Source organism: Rhincodon typus, chromosome 22, assembly GCF_021869965.1.
Source record: "Rhincodon typus isolate 14 chromosome 22, sRhiTyp1.1, whole genome shotgun sequence".
Lineage (NCBI taxonomy): Eukaryota > Metazoa > Chordata > Chondrichthyes > Orectolobiformes > Rhincodontidae > Rhincodon > Rhincodon typus.
This window is the reverse complement of record NC_063353.1, coordinates 29460636-29481638: the sequence shown is the minus strand read 5'-3', so window position 1 is coordinate 29481638 and position 21003 is coordinate 29460636. Positions and strand designations below refer to the sequence as shown.

The 21003-nt window shown below is 38.7% G+C and overlaps 1 protein-coding gene across 1 annotated transcript in view; it reads left to right on the top strand.

Moving 5' to 3' along the window:
• The window catches only part of reln (reelin), a 294405-nt gene that overhangs the window by 176628 nt on the left and 96774 nt on the right, over positions 1-21003 (top strand). Inside the window, exons 19-23 of the mRNA XM_048609963.1 lie at positions 6969-7163; positions 11922-12157; positions 13839-13996; positions 16980-17187; positions 18510-18586. Of these exons, the coding sequence (XP_048465920.1) occupies positions 6969-7163; positions 11922-12157; positions 13839-13996; positions 16980-17187; positions 18510-18586 (874 nt within the window). The remainder of the gene's footprint in view (positions 1-6968; positions 7164-11921; positions 12158-13838; positions 13997-16979; positions 17188-18509; positions 18587-21003) is intronic.

The following is a 21003-nucleotide window of genomic DNA, read 5'->3' as shown; positions in this document are numbered from 1 at the left end:
TTACTTTAAGTACACTTATAATAACAGCAGTGTTCAACCTAAAATATAGACCCGATATCCTTGAAGCACTGAACATAATCCTATGACTGAAATTGCTTATGGTAATAGGTTCAGAAAGCAGATTTGAACTTCATAGACATATATCTTTCCATAAAATCCAGTCGCCAGAATGGAGCAATGTTTTATCACTAATAACAAATTCTGATTACAATTAGTCAAGGCTATAGCTATGTAAAGCTGGGGTAAAAGATAAGAATGTCAAATTATGTTGCGTTTATTCTGCCAGAGCAGTAGTTGAAAGATTCCATAATCTTTGAGATTTGAAAAGTTAATCAGTTTCCAGCATTTACGATTTTATGAATGACTTGCATTTTTTAATATAGTTTCAGTGTTTGAGCTTTGCAGTGATTTAAACTAATTGTTCAGAGTAAGCTGTACATAGCTATGGCAACAACTAACTTGTTTTAAAAAAATACATAATACAAAATCCTTTAACAGGTTGTAATAGTTCACTTCACTCCTGAGACACTACTTAAATCCAGAGAAATTTATCAAAGTGTGTTCTCGCTGTTTCTCTCTACTCACATGGATTACTAATCTCCAGTATTTGATACAAGAGGAACAGTCACAAACAGCTCTTTTGATGCTGCTGTTTGTTTCATAGTGAGTCAATGATTTGACTTCAAAACTGTACTTCACAGCTTTTATCCGGGAAACTACAATAATCCTGACAATCTGTAATCCAAATTCCTGCTAATCAAGGGTGCTTTAAAAACTTAACAGTACATAGCATATTTCTTTAATGAATCCGGGGTAGAGGGTGCACAGTTTTATTAAGAAAGTTTATAGCTTTAGAAATGTTTGTATAACCAGATGAAATCCTCTAGGGATGGCATCAACCAACTACTCTTGTTGCCTGATAATATTAATTGAAGTTACAAACTGAACTCAATTTCATTCCATGATGGTGCTTACAGAACATAATTCTCAGCACACTAATGTCCATAGAGGAATTGCACTCAAACACATCCTGGTTTGTAGGAAAAACCTACCTATGACAGATGGAAATGGTAGAGTGTAGAGGGCTGATTCCCTGATTTGGTGCTTCCCAGAGAGCATCAGGGAATGTGTCTCAATAAATTGAGTGAAGCACCAAATCACTTCATTACTTCTTGAGAATCCTGTTACTGGTATTTCTTCAGATGGGTTTCAACATTTGAAGTCAAAAGTTATCACTTCTGTCTACATCAGTATTACTGTGTAATGGGCCATTACAAATTTTCACAGCTGTTAGAGTTTAAATACACAGAGGCGTTGTGTTTCATTGTTAAACAACCAGGATATCCAAAGATAGACAGTTCAACAGTGAGATAGATACTGTGTGGAATCTCTGGTCTTTCTGCAGAAGTGGTCATTATATTTTCCTTGAAAGTAAAAATGCTGAATGTTGACTACAGAAGGTCCAAACCTGTGACTGAGCCTTATGCTGAAAAAGGATATACTTAAATAACAGACGTCAGGCTAGTTTTATTGTCTACTTAAAAATAATTGTTTCAACTTGTCTCACAAGTGTTTGTTTTTGTACAGCTTCACCTAAGATGAAAACCCCAGAACAAAGATCATTAAAGCTGTAGGGAAGCTTAGATTTGGACATTGTTCTAGATGAGAAGAGGACAAAGGTGAACCTTTAATTGTGGCCCCTAGATGAACAATTTAGGGGATTGGTAACAAGTAATTATTCATTAGAAATGACATAGATTTGTCTCCAAATCCATAACCCATTATTTCCTTGATTCATTTTGTTAACAGAAAAGATTTATATTTACTTAGTGCCTTTTACAACCTTAGGAATTTCAAAAGAAAGCACAGTGAACTTCAAAAAACAACAATTTCATAATGATCAAATAGTCTGCTTTGTGAAAAAAAATCGAAGAACTGCAGATGCTGGAAATCAGAAACAAAAGCAGAAACACTCCTGCCCACTTCAACAGGAATACAGTCAATTGGCTCCCCAACCTGATGATGTAGAAAAACAAGTGTGATGAATGAAGCACGTCAAATTGAGTTTCACTGGTGGTTCACAGCTTTACCAACACCTGGCCCTCCTCCTCTGTCCCCCTTGACCTTCAACTGGCAGTGAAAAGTTTCCCTGAGTTTCCCTGAACTTCCCTGCTGTCAGTATCCTCCACCAATTCACAGTCTAATGCCTCATGAGATTCAGTCTGTCACACTGCAGAGTGGAATGAAAGATTTAAAGGGGCTTCTCTGCACCCAAGAAGATTTCATTTTGAGCATGTATTCAAATCCAGTCATCAGAGTTTTTGTACAGAAGGAGTAGTTAAAGGAGGCTGACATCATTCTCAACTGCAGCTAATTTAGAAATGGAAAATTTCTAGATGACGATTGGTTTAAAATTGGCCCGTTGGTATTGGTCACTGCTGACCTGATTAATTTCACTTTATTTTCTGGTGAGCTGAGTTGTAATTGGGAGTCTGCTGAGTCTGTCAGTGGGTGCTAGAGAAAACACTGCTGTGGCTATCAATATCTCAGGGGGTTAATATTAACAAGAAACTAAACTGGACCTGCCACATACCTACTGTCGTTTTAACAGCAGGTTAGAGGCTAGGAGTCTTGCAACAAGTAAATTCCCTACTCTCCCGAAAGTTGGTCTATCATCCACAGTGCGTAAATGAGAAGTGTGTTGGAATACTTTCAATCTGCCGGAAAAATTTCAGCTTCAATAATATTCAACAAGTTTGATAACATCCATCACAAAGCAACCTAATTGATCAAAACCCCATCCACTGCCTTAAACATTCACACCCGATGACAACAGTGTGTGTCACATGTTATACCTAAACCAGATGGCTGCAGTACAATATTGCCAGCTGCTTCAATGCATGGGTTTCAAATTTACATCTTTTCATGCCTATTATTATATCATGGACACTTATTGTATACTTGAGTACAGAATTGCAATGGAGATTTAAAAATATGCTTTTCATTAAACTATCTTTGCCAACTATTTTGAATACACGTGCCAACATTTGTTCGACACAATTAACGTTCGTTATCACGTTCGGTGGGAAAATACCAGGCATGAGTGTTTTTGCTGGAAGCCATTGTAACAGTTCACTGGCTGATCTCCCAGCTTGCCCACTGCAGCCTGAAATGCCAACAGAAAATCAGGAGTCCGATCTATAATATCATGGAAACCCAAAATTCTCCTGGTTAAGTGGTATTACTAGCTAATGGCATGGTTTCCTGAGCTCAGCAGATCCTTATTAGTTTATTCAATCAGTGAAGCAGCAACATAATGCTTCCCAATCACTGGTTCAAGAGACGCCATTCAGAGTAGGCTAAGTGAAGGACATGGATTGCTGCCGTTAAATGTACTTTTGGCACTAGACGTATGATCTGTGAATAAAAATATCAGCCTGATCCAATGATATCGGCCCTGGTGTAGGAATTGTTACGACCAGCTGCAAAGAGAGGAATCAGTTCCCTTCTTTTAATCCCCTCAGGTTGGTCACAACAAATATTTTGAGTTCTTTTTAGCATTCAGCTGTCTCACTTCAATGAAAACACGACTTTGGCAAAATGAAAGAACAAATTATAAGTGAAAGAAAGAAGAATTTTATTACCTATGAACCCCAAGAAAAAAAAATTAATTGCATCACTAAACACATGCATAAATTGTTTAAAAAGTTTTTTTCAAAAAGGTGAGAATGGTACATGAGAATAGAAACTGTGCAGCTTTAGTCTTTACAGCCCACAAAACATTAGATTTGGAACCTGGGGTAGTTTAATTGTACCACATTTTGTAGATATCTTTGAATGCTTGGTGAATGGTCATCTTTCCAAGTTGCTTTTTCACACTTGCTATTTTCTGAGATGTTTAGGAACAGGGATAGAGAGACAGACAGACAGACAGACAGAATAGATTCTGCTGTTTTGAACCTATATTCTTCTTTCTCTTGTGCTCAAAGTAGCTACTGAAATCAACAGCAGTGAAATTATATTCAACCACAATCTATGACCTCACGGCTCAGCATATCACCCACCCCACTGTTACTATCCATACAGGAGGTCATGGAAGGGTGGAGGAGGGCATGGCAGGGTCAGTAAGAGGCATCGGCATGAATGAGGTGTCAGCCTGCTGAAGCAAAACATGCTAAACAGTGAAAGAATGCAATAAATACCCAATTGATCCCACAACCAATTGATCAGAACTCATTTTCAGTGTCCTGCCATATCCAGTTGTGAATGATGGTGGACAATTAAACAACTAACAGGAGGAGGATGCTCCTCAAATAGTTCCATCCTTTGTGATATGGAGAGCCCAGCACATCAATATCAAGACAAGTCTGATGCATCCTCTTCAACCAGAAGTAGCTCAGGATGATCCGTTTTGGCCTTTACCTAAGGTCCCCACATCACAATTTCCAGTCTTCAACCAATTCTATTCAATCTACTTGATGTCAAGTCACAGTTGAAGGCACTGGATACTGCAAAGACTGTGGGTGTGACAACATCCTAGCAATAGTACTGAAAACTTGTGCTCCAGAACTAGCCACAACCCTAGCAAAGCTGTTCCAGTACGGCTACAACACCACCATTTACACAGTAACATTGAAAATTGCCCAGGCATGTCCTATCCACAAAGGGCAGTAAAAATCCTTCAGAACCAAGTGCCCTATCAGTCTACTGTCGATCCTCTGTAAAATGTCATCAACAGTGCTATCAAGCAGCACCTATTTAGCAATAACCTGCTCAGTGACCCCTAGTTTGAATTCTGCTAGGGCCACTCTTTACAGCCTTGGTTCAAACATGGACAAAAGAGCTGAATCCCAGAAGTGAGGTGATAGTGACTGCTCTTAACATCAAGGCAACATTTGACCGAGTGTGACATCAAGGAGCCCTAGCACTGGAGCCAATGGGAAATGAGAGTTGAGGGAGCAGGTCAGAGGTGAGCAATTCTGCAGTGAGTAATCAACCTCTCACTCCACAAATCTACCTACCATTCTCACTAGGAAATATATTATTGTTCTTGCACTTTCACTGAGTCAACATCCTGGAACTCCCTCCATAACAGCATTGTGCATCTACCTACAACAAATGGAATGCAGGGGTTCATCCAAGACAAAGCTGTCTTCTCACTTGGTATGCCATCCACCACGTTCCACATTAAATCCCTTCACCACTGACGGACAAAGGCAACATTTTGTATCATCTACAAGATTCACTGCAACAGCAAAGTCATCAAGGCTCCTCCAAAAGCGTTTTCCAAACCCATTACCTGTACCACCAAAAGCACAAGGTAGCAGATACATGGGAATGCCACCACCGGCAAATTCCCCATCAATCTACACACTATCCTGATGTGGAAATATATCGCCATTCCTTCACTGTCACTGGGTCAAAATCCCAGAGCTCCCTCCATAACAGCACTGAAGGTGAACTGACACCTCAAAGACTGCAGCAGTTCACTACCATGGAATTCTGGCCTTGCCATCCATGTCCACATCCCAAGAATGAATTAAAAAAAAAAATTGGTCAATGAAAAGTCACAAGTGGTAAAAGTCAGATGACAGAAGTTAGAATTTGATAACCTATATTTACCAATATGGTAGCAGAATACCATAGCAATGCAATGGGGGCATTCTTTCTATGGATGAGGCAGAGTGTTGCTGCTATTCATAATATGTGTGCTCAGTACAACTGTTGACTGTCAGAAGTGGAAACTGTTTCATTCCTCAAAACTGTCGCCCATTACTTTGACTATGAAGGATACCAACTTGGATTTATATAAATCATCATGCAGAACAGAATGAAGTTATAATAATCAGCCCAGCAACGTAATCAATCATCCAGTTGTCCCTGATGTTCCATCACACAATTCAATAAAGAAATCTATTCACTGCAAGGTGGTTTCTTTTTGAGAGCAGGTAAAAAGATCTTACTCAGGACGCAGAGATTAGGGACCTCTTGTACTACTGTATTGCTCTTTCCCTGTTTATGTTGCTATAGCTTTCTGTAGTCTGATATATTACAGGCTTCCCAAACTTTAAGAAGCTCTGTTTTAAACACCAGCATTTATGGCACTTATCATTGGTCATTTAAGAAAGCCCGACTTCACTTTTGATTTTTCTTCTGAAGTTAATCAAATTTTTGAATGTGACTGCTGTCAGGAGCATTTTAAAAATACATTTAAAGGATCGTTATCAAAACCAGAGAGTGCCTTGAAGGCGGAAATATTTGTGGCCAATAGCAGAGGCACATTGAAGACCCCAGTGACTTGATGGTTGTCTGCAGTATGGACTTTTGTCAGTGAAAATCCACATTTTCAGAGATAACACTGCATTCTGCTTTTTGCAGTATACAAATGGTGACATTCAGGTATATTTACTAGAGATGGGCGTTCAAGAATGCCTTGCAAGAATGTCCTTAGACCACTCGTGCATCTGTTCCATTGCACGTTGAATATGAAACAGTTAAAAATAATGCAGTAAGAAGCTTATCTATCTATTACACATGTGTTATCCTAATATTATCTGGTTTCAAATTCCTAATAATACAGCATCAAATGGCAACTCAACAGGATTTATTGCATTTGAAAGCAACTTTACATTAATCAGCTCACTGCTGGCTTACAAGCTCCACTTTGCAGACTGATTACTGAATTTTGAACCAAGCCAGTTGCTTAATTGGAACATTGCTGCAGTGTTACCAACGTAAAAAGGATCATCTAAATTCTCATTTCTAAGCAAATAAACCATTAAACCACAAACTGTGAAATGTGTTGACAGCTCTCCTTTAACTTTAAAACACAGGTCCTTTTTTTTGTGGCAGCAATAACATATACTCATATACTCATACAATTTCTTATTTCTGCATTGTATTTTGTGGAATATAAAGGGCTGCTGTGTATGATTTAATATATTTTTTGTTTCTCACTTGGATTTCAGGATTACACACCTTCCTATGATATCCCGCTGAGTCAGCTGAGCATTTGGCTGATGCTAGCTAATGAGGGAATGGGTAGCAACGAGACTTTCTGTTCTATGACCCCCTCAGCCATGGTGTTTGGGAAATCGGATGGCGATCGGGTTGCTGTGACACGGGACCTGACTCTCAAACCTGGATATTTACTTCAGTTCAAGGTATTCATTTTGTGTCGGAAGCTCTGCATTTTTCAATGCACAGGCCTCTTTCACTCCCTCACTACCATCCTGGATGTTTTGATACCTTCCCTCTCCACCAACTCAGTGGGGCTTCTTATTTCCATTCGGTTACATTTGAATAATTTCTGTACACCTTCATTATTCAATATGTCACACGATTTGTCAGAAAATGTGAAAGTTGCATCTAAACACCATTTGGCACAAACAGAAGAATAGACTTTTGGGAAGACCAGGATGAGAAAGAGTGGAAGAGAAAAGCAGATACAAAGTGACATTCAATGATGAAAAGAGGAGTGTGAAGAGCATACAGAGCAAAAGAGAGAGTAAAAGAAAAATAGAAAGACAGCTATTGTTTTGGTTCATGTCTCATGACTTTATGACTTTTTCCTATCGACTAAATAAACGTGTTTCTCCGGTGGGGAGGGAGGCAATTTCGCCTGTAGTTGGCTAAATTAAGAAAGAACTTACGTGTACATGGACAGACCCTTGAAGTTTGATTGGAGGGCTATAGAGAAAGAACAGGTGAGAAAAGTTAGTTGAATATTTCTACCTGAGAGCCAGAAAAGGCACAAGGAGCCTTGTGGCTTCCCTCTGTGTGATATCTTTGTCAGATTCCGTGTATATAGCATTTTCGTTTGCTGTCAAATGTCTTAAAATAGTTCAAATGAATTATATTTGAAGTACTGTGTGGCAAAACATAGTTTGAGCACTATAAGATCCCACAAGCAACAATTAACATTAATGAACAATATGGCTGTTATTTTAGTGGTATTGGGTGAGCTAGTAATGCTGGACAGAGTACAAAGAGAATCTCTTCAAAATAGTTAAATCTTCAAATTTGCAATGTTTTTCATCCGCCATTAAGTTAAGAAAAGGATTAGATTTTTCAGCTGCAGTAAATCCAATATATTTTCTGGGCCAAATGTTTTCCACAGTGACAGTACAGCTGAAGTTAGGAGAAACCGTGTTTAATCAACATTATGTAATGTCTGACAAAACTGAACAAGATTGAATTATGTTGCAGTATTTACAACAAATACAATGTTTTTGCATGAAATTTGTTTTCAGTAATGTTTTAACAGAGATGTTAAATGTTTTAATCTGTTTATTCAAAATGAGCAACTTAGGAGACAAAGGAATTTTGTCCTAATATCACAAGATGTAAAACACATAAAGCACCTTCCAACTCTAAATCTGCACCACCATAAAGCAAGGTCAAGGGCAGGAGATGCATGAGAACACCAGTGCCTGTAAGTTGCTCTCCAAGCCACACACCATCATGACTTGGAACTGTATTGCCATTCCTTCACTGTTGCTGGGTCAGAAAGCTGAAACAGATGTCCCTACGCTATGTGGAATGCAATGGTTCAAGATAGCAGGTTCTCAAGGACGCTTAGGTTGGGGAATAAATGCTGGCCTAACCTTTAACACCCTTATCCCATGAATGAATAAAAAAACACACTTGGAAAGTTGTGCGCAGGCTTAGTCCTTTGTTACACCAAGACATTTGAAGTATTGGAGAAAGGACAACACAGATTTACAAGGCACCTACCAAAACTGAATGGATGTGACTATTCAGAATGATTAAACAGTCAGGGGATCCTTGCTCCGAAAAGAGAAAATTAAGAGGGACCTTGTGAATATCTTTCTAATTCTGACAAGGTTTATTAGGCTTGATTTGCATTAGCTGTTTCCAGTTACGGTGAATCTAGAAAAAGGTATAAATAAGACATTAAGACATAGGAGCAGAAAGTAGGCCATTCAGCCCATCAAGTCTTTTCCACCATTCAATCATGGCTGATAAGTTTCTCAACCCGATTCTCCCACTTTCTCCCCGTAACCCTTGATCTCCATCAGGGATCAACAGCAAATAATTTAGAAAAATTTTGTTATAAAAAGACTGAAATTGTAACATTCATTGCCTTATGGAATAGTTGAAACAGATATATTGATGCATTTAGTGCTCGTGTGCATTAGAAGGAAATAGATGTTTATTGGAACAGGGTGGGAAGATGTAATTAAAATTGGAGGATGCTTTACTAACAAAAATACTTTTGACCAAAATTGTCATAGTAAGTAGTAGTACTTCAAAGTCTGTCAGATTGTCTTTATTACTTGGATAGACTGGCAGAAGGAGTTCTGTATCTCAGTCTGATTTTTTTAAACTGCTGCAATAATGAAATCTTTGTTGTGGGTGGTATTTGCCATGTACTGGTAATTTAAAACTAATAATGAACCATTTAAGAACTTCTGATCAATTTATAGTAGGTAGGAACTGAATAATTGAAAGCTTGTAAAATAATAAAAGGTTTCAGAGGTTACTAGCTGATTCATTACCGCAGATTAGTTTTCCCTAAGGTTCAGAATTACAGCCTGAGATTCCAAGCAATAAAGTAAACCCTTTGGATTATTCAATCTTGCTAGTTTTTCACCTCGTGGTGCCTCTTAGACTAGTGATGCAACGAGAGAGAGAGAAAATAACTTCATTACACAAATGTTGATATTTTTTCAATGCAGTCTTGAGCAAACTGCAATTAACAAACAAAAAGAACAGTAAGGATGATGGAAAGCACATTTTGGCTGTATATTACAGTCATTATTGAAATATTGTTTCAATCAGTGATCACAAGCCATCGGGAACCCCCTCACAATTCATAATTTATATTTTACAAAGATAATATTACATGTATTTCAAAGTACATTTTCTATGCAAACAATATTTAAAGGGTTGAACTCCTACATTTTGAATTAAGGGAAATAGTAGCAAATTAATGATTAAATTTTTCATTGACTTGCCTCTACCCCGTATTTAAATTATGTTTTCTAACCTTTTTAATAAATAAGTTAACATACCCATTAATATAGTGGTAGAAGATTGTCACTTAATGCATTTTGTGTTCATGTGTTAATTTCTAGCCTGCAATATTTTGGGAAATGAGCTCAGAGCACTGCCTATTTTAATTATTATCTTTTATTTTGTCACCACTCTTTTCCTGGTGTACTTATTTGGCATGCCCTACCTCTCAAAGATCAGAATAGTTTTATGTGCAACCTTAGAACTCCAAATATTAACTTTGAAGATATAATAGGTCCTCAGTGCTTGTGCCAGCACACACATAAGATGTTAGCTTCATTATTTTATTTTATATTTAATTTTTTTTGTGTCTTTAACCCCTCTTTTGGTTTCTTAGATCCTGTCCTGTGAGCACAGTCACCACTTGATAAACTGGTGAATTGGAAAGATTTAGACAGATTTTAAAGAGCAAAACATCTAAAAAAAAACTCACCAAGCAGCATTTTCCAAGACTAAAGAAACCAGAATTTTAAAAGACCAGACAAAAGTGAAGAGAACGGGGCACTAAGTGAGCAGTTATGTATGTCCAGCCCAGTAAAGTACAGCCCTCCTTGATACCTGCTGAAGTCAAGGGGGAGCTGCATGAGATACATCTGAGGGATTGTTTCCTTTATGTCATTTCACAGTGCCATGACCATCAGCCAACATTGCAACATGCTTTCAAAGGGAGGCAGGTAAATTTCAAGGCACAGCAAGGAAAAAAACAAGCAATGCAGAGGTTTGAACTCTAATGTAAGGCCCAGTATGTAGATGATCCATTGAAGGGCAGAAACTGCCATCTTTGTGTTAGCCTTGGCTTGGCTTGGCAGTGGCCCTTTTGCCTAAGGCAGAGATTCGTGGCTTCAAAATCAATCCATTGAGTATTTGTTCATGCAACACAGGGAGAGTGTTGTTGTCAGTGGTGCCATAATTTGGATGAGCCAGTAAACCATGGTCTCATCTGTCCCCTCAAGCAAAAAATCCAATAGAACCTTTCAGTGTCACCCCAACATTAATCCTTCAGTTAATTTTGCGAAAAAACACCCCGACCATTCATCTGATTGTGATCTGTGGGACCATGCTCCTCAGTCTGCACAAAGTTACAACACTTTATTAGCTATGAATTCATTAAGGCACATCCTGAGCTTGAGAAAGTCATTTTATATACATAGCTCTTTTGCTGGGCCTTGAAATTTATCTGACTTTCTTGAAGGTAAGCTGCAATGATACGTTGCAGTGAAATCAAATAAAAGGAAAATCCCCTCAGACAAATTTCTTGTAGCACCACTTTGACTTCAATAAACATTGAAGAAGTGATTGCATGCAGGATTCATCCTTCATAGGTCTGCAGGCTCGTCATAAAATTTCTACAGTGTGGAAGCAGGCCACTCAACCCATTCGAGTCCACACCAACCCTCCGAATGGCATCCCACCTAGACCCACCCCATCTCTAAAACCTGCACACCTTTGGATCGTGGGAGGAAACAGGAGCACCCAGAGGAAACCCACGCAGACATGGGGAGAATGTGATTGAACCTGGGTCCCTGGCGCTGAAAGGTAGCAGTGCTAGTGCCATCTATATACACACACACACAGACACACACACACACACACACGAGATTGAGATGCCCATTCACTTCATACAGGAGTTTCTCTCATATTCCCTTGGCACTATCAGAAAGTTAAGCAGGCCAAAATTTGATGGAACTGGATATTTTATCATTTCAAAATGAAAGAGTGTACCTGGCACTAACTTTGCAAAAATTTTATAGCTATTGACATATTGTACAACGAGTTACTTTGCTCCCTTTGTTATGCATACATACAGTTACATGACTCTCCTATAACATTTTAAGACTTATTGTTCAAAATTATTTTAACTTGTCATATTTGGATCCTTCCAGTTGAACATCGGATGTGAGTGTCAGTTCAGTAGCACTGCTCCTGTCCTCCTTCAATACTCTCATAATGCTGGCAGATCTTGGTCATTGGTAAAAGAAGGTTGCTACCCAGCATCTCCTGGGGTCAAAGGCTGTGAGGGAAGCTCAAGAGAACTGAGAGAATCAACAATTTTCTACACAGGAGATTTTGAAACATGGACAAGAGTCACAATAGTTATCCCGAGATCTGTCACATCCAGGTTTGTGTGAGAAATGTTATTTTTCAGCTAACGCAGAGAGTAAATGAAGTGAGCAGCATTTGACAGGAAGCCAGATAAACACACAAGAGAGACAGGAATTTATTGTTATGCTTGCACAGTCAGATGGATGGGTGGGGGATGGTGTCAAGGAATCATTGGGCTCAATGGCCTGGTTTTTTGTCATCTATTCAATGTAGCTTTACATTAAAATCAACAGCCAACATAAATAAAATTTAACCAATGATCACTAATGAAGAAAGGAGCTCACTATAGCATTAAAAGTGAATAGTTGATCCCTCCTCACTGCTTTAAATAAAATCTTCTCTAATAGTTAGAGTATCCTTATTTATGAATGAATCAATGTCTTGTTCAGGTATCAGTGTTTGGATAAAAATTGATGCAGCCAGTGAACGCAGGTTCCAAGAGGAATGAAAAAGATAAAATGTTTTCTTTTTTTTAATGCAATCCTTGGAAATTGTCCTCTGACTTTAAAATGGAGCAGTAGATTTTGGTTAAAGAACCACTACATTGTGACATGCTGATTTTCAGCATATGATGGGGAAATTTTACTGTAAGACCCTGTACCAAATTGAAAATAGATCAAACATCTGATGGTCTAAGACTACCTGCAGCTCCTATCCTGACAACATTTTGGTTTTGTAACCATTTCACCTGAGGTGAAGCTAAACTTTCAAACTTTTTAAGTGATCTACAGTTAAATGCATTTAAAAATTAATTATTTTTAATGTCAGTAACACACTGAAAGAATATCTTTTTTTGGAATTTTAAATTATTTTAATTCTATTCCTGTGTTAAAATGTACATGCATGCAATTTTCGTTTCTTAGTTCAGAAAGTAGGGCAAGAAACAGAATAATACCTTTCTGTCCACGTCCACTTCATCACAAGTGGGAAGGGGGGTGTGGTGGCAACTAATTTTTGTACTATATGGTCTCCCATAAATGGCAATGAGATTAATGACCAGGTAAATTGTGCTGGCTTAATGATGAATATAGATCAGGTGAACTCCCTGTTGTTCTTTGAATACTACCATGGAACGTTTTATGTTTACCTGAACATGTTGGTGGGGTAATGCATTTAAAGTCCTATTTAAAAACACAATCTGACTGCTTAAACAGAACTAGTTGAAAATGCTTCAAAGTCAGGCTTGAAAGGTTGTCATGCAACTAAAGAGGCAAACACGAGCTGGTTGATTGAAACTTGCAAATGACAGCTGGGAAGTGAGGTTATCACCCTGGTCTGGTTCGAGGCCTTTGGAGGAAAAGCAACCGCTCCTTTGGTTATAATCTGCTGGGAAAAAAAGACAAGCTTTGCTGCCTCTCTCTCCATCTCTGCAGTCAGCAGTGTATAAAATGTAGGAAAGCCTTGGGCAAGGTCATGTATGCAGCCTGCTGCTTAGAAGGCGCATTACCAAGAATTTACACGTGGACACCTGTTAGTCCATGTGTTGTAGCATGTAAGACTGAAGTACCTGCAGAGGAATTTTCATATTGAACAAGAAACTAATGCCTACAATGTTAATTCCACTATCATGGAATAATATTGAACTATAAACTACTGATAAATCACAACAACATTTTTACTACTCCAGCAATAATTATTAAATATTTGTGACTACATTGCACTTGTTCAGCTTCTTTCACTGTTTTGTTGAATTACAGTAAGACTCGATTCCGCTGGTTTCAGGAGACCAGTGTCCACAAGAATGCACCTGCATTTGGTTTAGATGAAGTTTACATCTCCGAACCCTGTTCTAACTATTGCAGTGGGCATGGTGACTGCATCTCGGGTGTCTGCTTCTGTGATGTCGGCTATATCGGTAAGCTTGCTTCCAAAAGCTGTTTGTTTGAACTAAAGTGCAAATGTTTTGGTTTTGATGGGTGAGTCCGGAAATGGGGACCACTGTTTCCCGGTTAGGTGTCACCCTTACAGGGTAGAGATGAGAATTTTCTTTCTTTCTGAGGATTTTATTACTTTGGAACTCTTTCCCTCAGAACATAGTGAAGGCAAGCTCATTAAATATTGTTAAAACAGAAGTTAACAGTGGAGCAGGCTCAAGAGACCCAATAGTCTACTGCTGCTTCTAGTTTGTATGTTCGTATTTACAGCAATGATCTCAAGATTTTAATCATTGCCAGATGTTACGGCTACATGTAGGGTAGACATTTCTGCTTGGTCAGGACAAAAATATCCAAAACAAGCAATGACATTTCTCAGAGGATGATTCTTTCCGCTGAGGAATTATTTCAAGAATGAGTGTCATCAAGAGGATTGAAAAATGTTCATGAAACCTTTTCCATTAAATGCTGCCAATTTTTTGCACTGCAAGTTGCTGTAAACGTGAGACGGAAGTGGCACGTCAATGGGGCATCTGGGATTTGAGTGAACTGGGCAAGCAACTTTGTAAAAACACCAAATAACTGCAGATCCTGGAAATTTGAAGCAAATCAGAAATTGCTGTGAAAACTCAGCAGGTCTGGCAGCATCTGTGGAGAGAAAGCAGAGTTAACATTTCAGCTCCACTGACCCTTCTTCAAAGCTGTTCATCAGTTAACTCTGCTTTCTCTCTGCAAATGCTGCTAGACCTGCTGAGTTTTTCCAGTAATTTCTGATTTTGTTCAAGCAACTTTGTATATCCTTAATCAATCATACTGAAAAATTGTGAAATTAATAACACATGGTCTGAACTAGGAAAAGATAAATTAGCTGGGTGAATTGAATGTTAAATCAGATATGTCAAAAAAAAATGAAGAGAAGACAGACTGGATTAAGAGGGAGAAAAAGACAACAACATTTTGTTTCAAAAAAGTATTCTTTTCAGCAAAAGTAATTAAAACCTGATGGAATGAGACTCTACATTTAGTTAATAGGTTATTTTCTGTGTCAGAGGTTGACTGATTGTTATTAATACTTACTATGTTGTTTGAAGGTTTGTTATTGTTTGAAATATAGAAGATTTCATTTTCTGTGGTGAGTTTAGTTCTTGTCTATTGTCCAAATACAGGAGCTTCATAGTGTTCAATGCAGTTGAATTTGAATTCACATCCAGACGATGAGATGATGTTTTTCATGAAACTAATAGCACAGCAGTTTTTCTCAGACAGCAACCTTTAGATTGCCATGTTAAATTGTGCATCTGACCTTACCTGAGACTGCTTTGCCTATTATTCAGATATATATGTGGCTGATAAGGTTAAGCTTTAAATCATACTTTACTTACAGTAACAAGATATTTGAGATGCAGGAATTCAGTGCACAGGGTAGTAGTCCAAAACAAGAATACCAAATTGGGAAAGTGGTGTACACGCGAGCTGTTTTCCTGCTCCTTTCAACATTGAGTGAAGTATAAGATGAGGTACCCCTGTACTTTCGTCATTTTGTGCTTGCTCCCAGGATGAATGTCACATTCTATGTGTTCTACTAAGGTGTGCAATCTAAAAAGATATGAAATGCCTCATCATATGAAATTTGCAGGAAACAATTGAGGAGCCAAGCTCCAGGGTAAAATGTGTTCTTTTCTGGGCGGTCACTGATCAAAAGTTGGATTTGGGGTGAAAAATGTAGATTTTGTTTCTTTTTAAGAAAAGCACTTCACTGTCTGAGCCAGAATCTATTGTTCATCCCTAATTTTCCTTGAGAAGGTGGTATTAAGCTACCTTCTTGAACTGTTGCATTGCATTTCATGTAGATAGACCTAAAATGATGTTAGGGAGGGAGGTCCAGGACTTTGACCCAGTGACAGTGAAGAGGCGGCAATATATTTTCATGTCAGGATGATGTGGCTTGGAAGGGAAGCTGCAGGTGGTAGTGTTCCCATGTATCTGCTATCCTTGGCCTTCTAAATGGAGGTTGCTGGGGGCTTGGAGAGTGCTAAGGTTTAAGGGGCCTTGATGGATTTCTGCAGTGTATCTTGTCGATGGTACACACTGCTGCCACCAAGTGTTGGTATTGGAGGGAATGAATATTTCTGAATTTAGTGCCAATCAAGTGAGCTGCTTTGTCGTGGCTGGTATTGAGCTTCTTGAGTGTTGTTGGAGCTGCACGCTTCCAGGCAAGTGGGGAGTATTGCATCACACCCCTGACTGGTGCCTGTAGATGTAGAACAGGCTTTGAAGAGTTAGGAGGTGAGTTATTCAACACTGGATTGCTAACCATTCTCAAGTCGAATGAAAATCCTACCCAGTGATTGAATGTGATCAGTGTCTTTGAGTGTCAGCATGTTGTCAGTCACCAGGAAGGTAATGGCCAGAACACTAACATGTAAAGGCTTGTTAATGAACTGTGTGCTGCAATGTTAGTTAAGTTAGGTGGATGATTATTAAAACTCTGTACATTTCTCTTTTAAAATGAATACCTCCAGCTCATTAATTTAAAATAAAAGGAGCTTTATGACACTGTTCTGATGGTAGGTCCACCTTTACTGAATTTTACAAAAATTAAATTACTCAAAATAATCAACTCAACAACCAGGACTTTGTATGTCCCCTTCAATGCACTGGGTACATTTACTAGTTTTAATTAATCACACAGCAAGACAAATTTCTGCAGAGTATTTTAAATTCTCATTTTGTGCAGCAGGAGTGGAGGAGTAAAAGAATCCACGAGTGATAAATTGTAACCTCACCTTGATTTTAAGTGTATGTATTTTAGCGGTACATATTTCCGAAACCGGTTCAATTCTTTATTTTCCTTTGTGTTTCTGTTTCCAACTTAGTTAATAGAAATGATACCCTACTTTAATTGAAAATGTTTAATACAGAAACCTGTTTCTACTGATGATGCATGGCTCCATTCTCTTGTAGTTGAAGAGGGAACTTGTGTGCCGAATACATCAAACCCCAGTGAAATGACTGATCGCTTTGAGGATAAGCTCAATCCTCTCTGGTTCAAGGTTACAGGAGGACAGACTGGCATAGGCTGCGGGATACTGAATGATGGGAAATCCCTCTACTTCAATGGCCCTGGGGGAAGAGAGGCCAGAACTGTCAGTCTTGACACAACAAACATCAGGTTAAAAGCAACATTTGATATTTGTCGCAGAACAATTTCACATTAAGAGTTCTCGGTTAGCATTTTGTGAGTACACTGTATTTCATGAAAATACTGTATGAATATAATTGTTTATCCATTATTTTAAAAAGCTCAACCACATTTTTGTCTCATAAAGCAGTCTATAGATTGTCTGCAAATCCAAATTGAGTTAGTTGAACCTTTGAATGTGCTCAGTTCTGGTCAATTCAGATAAGCGCAGTTACCACTTCTGTTGTGTTTGATATGAACGCAGCCACAGCTGACATTGCTTCTCAGTCTAGTTACCATTAGGAAATACTAATCCAAACAAATTTGAAGTTCTAAATGTGAACCTTTAGACTTGGAAGGACTTGCCCTTATGATATTCAAACCTAATTAAAAATCCAATATGCTGAGTATCCCATTTTTAAAATGACACTGGTAATAAATTTACATCTACTATTGAATGATTGGTATCATTTAACAGAGAATTGGCAGGGCTGTTAAATGCAGAAGTTTTATCATCCAATGGCATGTTAAGACAGGTTAGCCAGAAACATGGCATACGCATGAGAATAGAAGGTCTTGTGATGTAGAGGTAGTATTCCAAGCTGTGGACAAGCCAGCCTGGGTTCAAGCCCCAAATGCCACAGAAGTGTAATAACATGTTCAAACAGGTTGTTTTTTTTTCAAAAATGGTACTTATATCTGGAATAAAGATCCTGCTAGTCTGTTCTAGCATGTGCCCTAATACCCATTTCTGAAGAACATTACAGTACAGTTTCCCAGTGTGATTTTATCTTGTTCCCACCATCATTACTACTCTCTCTCCCAGAAAGGTTCTCACACTGTGCTGAGTTCTGGATACCTTGTACTAAGGGCTGACAATGTCCAAGTTCATTTACGAGCCGCAGCAGCTTTCCTGCTGCATTACCTAACAATCTGTACATGTAGAGAAAGACCCATCAGCCACAAGGCGGTGCCTTTCCCACCTGCTCGGGTCCAGGTGGGGAAACAGCAGGGACGTTACTCAGGAAATTTTAACTGCTCACTGTCCCAGTTTTTGCTGAGCTGGTATGATAATCCACACCCCACCCCACCCCCTCAATGCCCATGGTCATGATTTCTAGAATGTAATTTCACAGCTTGTTATGGTTGAATTAGGTAATCAAATTGTTGCCAATTCTGTCATATTTGAGTTTATGATTTGCCCATAATATAGTCAGTTAGTCTGTTTGTTGTTTTACGTTTTTTTTTGCCAATAAGTCACTTGGTAGTACCTTCTTCCAATTAACATTGTAATCTTTACGTTTCACGTATAGGTTGGTTCAATTTTATATCCGAATTGGAAGCAAAACCCTTGGTTCATCTTGCAGCAAACCAAGAGCTAGAAATGAAGGTGATTGGAGTCTGAAGTATTTGTTAAAATCTGATCCTTTAAATTTTGTTTATTTGCATGTTTATTTTATTGTTACTGCTATAATGGACAATGTCTGCATTGTCTTCACTCTTGTTTGCATGTATGGTCCAAAAATATTAGATTGAACTTCCATTTATTTAAGAAAGGCTGGAGGGAGAAGCCTAAAAACTATAGACTTGTGTGTCTGACATCAGTGGTGGCTGAGTTGTTGGAGGGGATTCCGTGAAATAGGATTTACATGCATTTGGAGAGGCAGTGTCTGACTGGGGATAGTCAGCATGGCTTTGTGCATGGGAAATCATGTCTCACAAACTTGATTGAGTTTAAGGATATACGGACTTTAGTAAAACCTTTGACAAGGTTCCACATGATAGACTAATTTGTAAAGTTAGATCACATGGGATTCGGGCAGAGCTTGCCAATTAGATACAAAATTGGATTGATGGTAGGAGAGAAAGGGTGGTGGTAGAGGATTTTTTTCCGGACTCAAGGCCTGTGACCAGCAGTGTTCCACAGGAATTGGTGCGGGGTCCGTTCTTGTTTGTAATTCATATAAATGATTTGGATGAGAATTTATGAGGCATGGTTTGTAAGTTTGCAGATGACACCAAAATTGGAGCGATAGTCAACAGTGAAGAAGCTTATCTCAGATTACAAAGGGATCATGATCGTTTGTGCCAATAGGCTGAGGAGTAGCGGATGGAGTTTAATTTGGATAAATGCAAGGTATCACGTTTTGGTAAAACAAGCAAAGGCAGGACTTATACAATTAATAGTAGTGTCCTAAGGAGTGTTGTCGAACAGGGAGACCTCGGGGTTCAGGTACATAGTTCTTTGAAAGTTGCATCACAGGTAGACAGTGTGGTTAAGAAGACATTTAGCATGCTTGCCTTCATTGCTCAGACGTTTGAGTACAGGGGTTGGAATGTCATGGTGAGTTTGTACAGGACGTTGCTAAGGCCACTTTTAGAATACTATCTACAGTTCTAGTTGTCCTGCTGTAGGAAGGATATTATTAAACTGGAGAATGGTAAAGAAAAGATTTACCAGGATATTGCCAAGACTGGAGATTTTCAGTTATAAGGATAGGCTGGGACCTTTTTCCCTTGGAGTGTAGAAGGTTGAGAGGTGACCTTATAGAGGTTTATAAAATCATGAGAGGCATAGGTAAAGGTAAATAGCAAAGGTCTTTTCCCTAGAGTAGGGGAGTTCAAAGCTAGGGGGCATGTTTTTAAGGTGAGAGGAAAAAGATTTAAAAGGGACCTGAGCAGCAACTTTTTCACACGGAGAGTGGTGTGTATATGGAATGAACTGCCAGAGAAAGTGGTAGGTGCAGGTACAGTTTAATAGATATTTGGATAGGTACATGAATAGGAAAGGTTTAGAGGGACTTGGGCCAAATGCAGGCAAGTGGGACTAGTTTAGTTTAGGAAACTTTGTCTGCATGGACGAGTTGGACCGAAGGGCCTGTTTCCATGCAGTATGAATGTACATTTGGCATACCAAACTCTTTATTCCTTTATTCTTAACGGGATGAAGGCGTCACTGACCAGGCAGCATTTATTGCCCATCCCTAATTGTCTGGAGGGCAGTTCAGAGTCAACCACATTGCTGTGGGTCTGGAGTCACATGTAAGCCAGACCAGGGGAGGATGGCAGTTTCCTTCCCTAAAGGACATTAGTGAACCAGATGGATTTTTCCCGACAATGGATCATGGTCATCATTAGATTCTTAATTCCAGATATTTTATTGAATTCAAATCAGCCAAGGTAGGATTTGAACCCGGGTCCCCAGAAAGTTATCTGGATCTCTGGATTAACAGTCCAGTGATAATACCACTAGGCCATCGCCTACCCCACACCCAATTGACCAAGATCCAAAATTAAGCCTCGGTCTGCATTGTACTTGCTCACTTGGCTGGACTGCTTTAATTTCATGCCATCCACCCTAAGTCAATGAAGAGAAAAATAAGCTAATATTCTCACTCTTAATGGTTATCCAGTGACGAACTTTGGAATGGGCATACACCATAGGCATTATTGATGATTGGATTAACTTCACTGTGAGCCACTCATGGCTGAATATGTTGCTAATATTCATTTTATCTCAGAAGTACAGCCATTTAAATTCTGGCATCAAAATATTGATTATTAAGTCCAAATAGCTGCAATAAAGCTGGTTTGTCAGCAAAATCCCGACTAAAAGAGCTAGCAAACCAACAAAATCACTCTTTATTTTCTTTCAAAATCTTTTTTCCTGTCACATTGTTTGCAGAGTGGTTCAGTAACATAGTATTCAAATTAATAAATACAGAAATGTCATACTTTCCAGTAGTATTATCAAACTGTTGTGCAAATTGTGTAGAGCTGGATGAACACAGCAGGTCAAGCGGCATC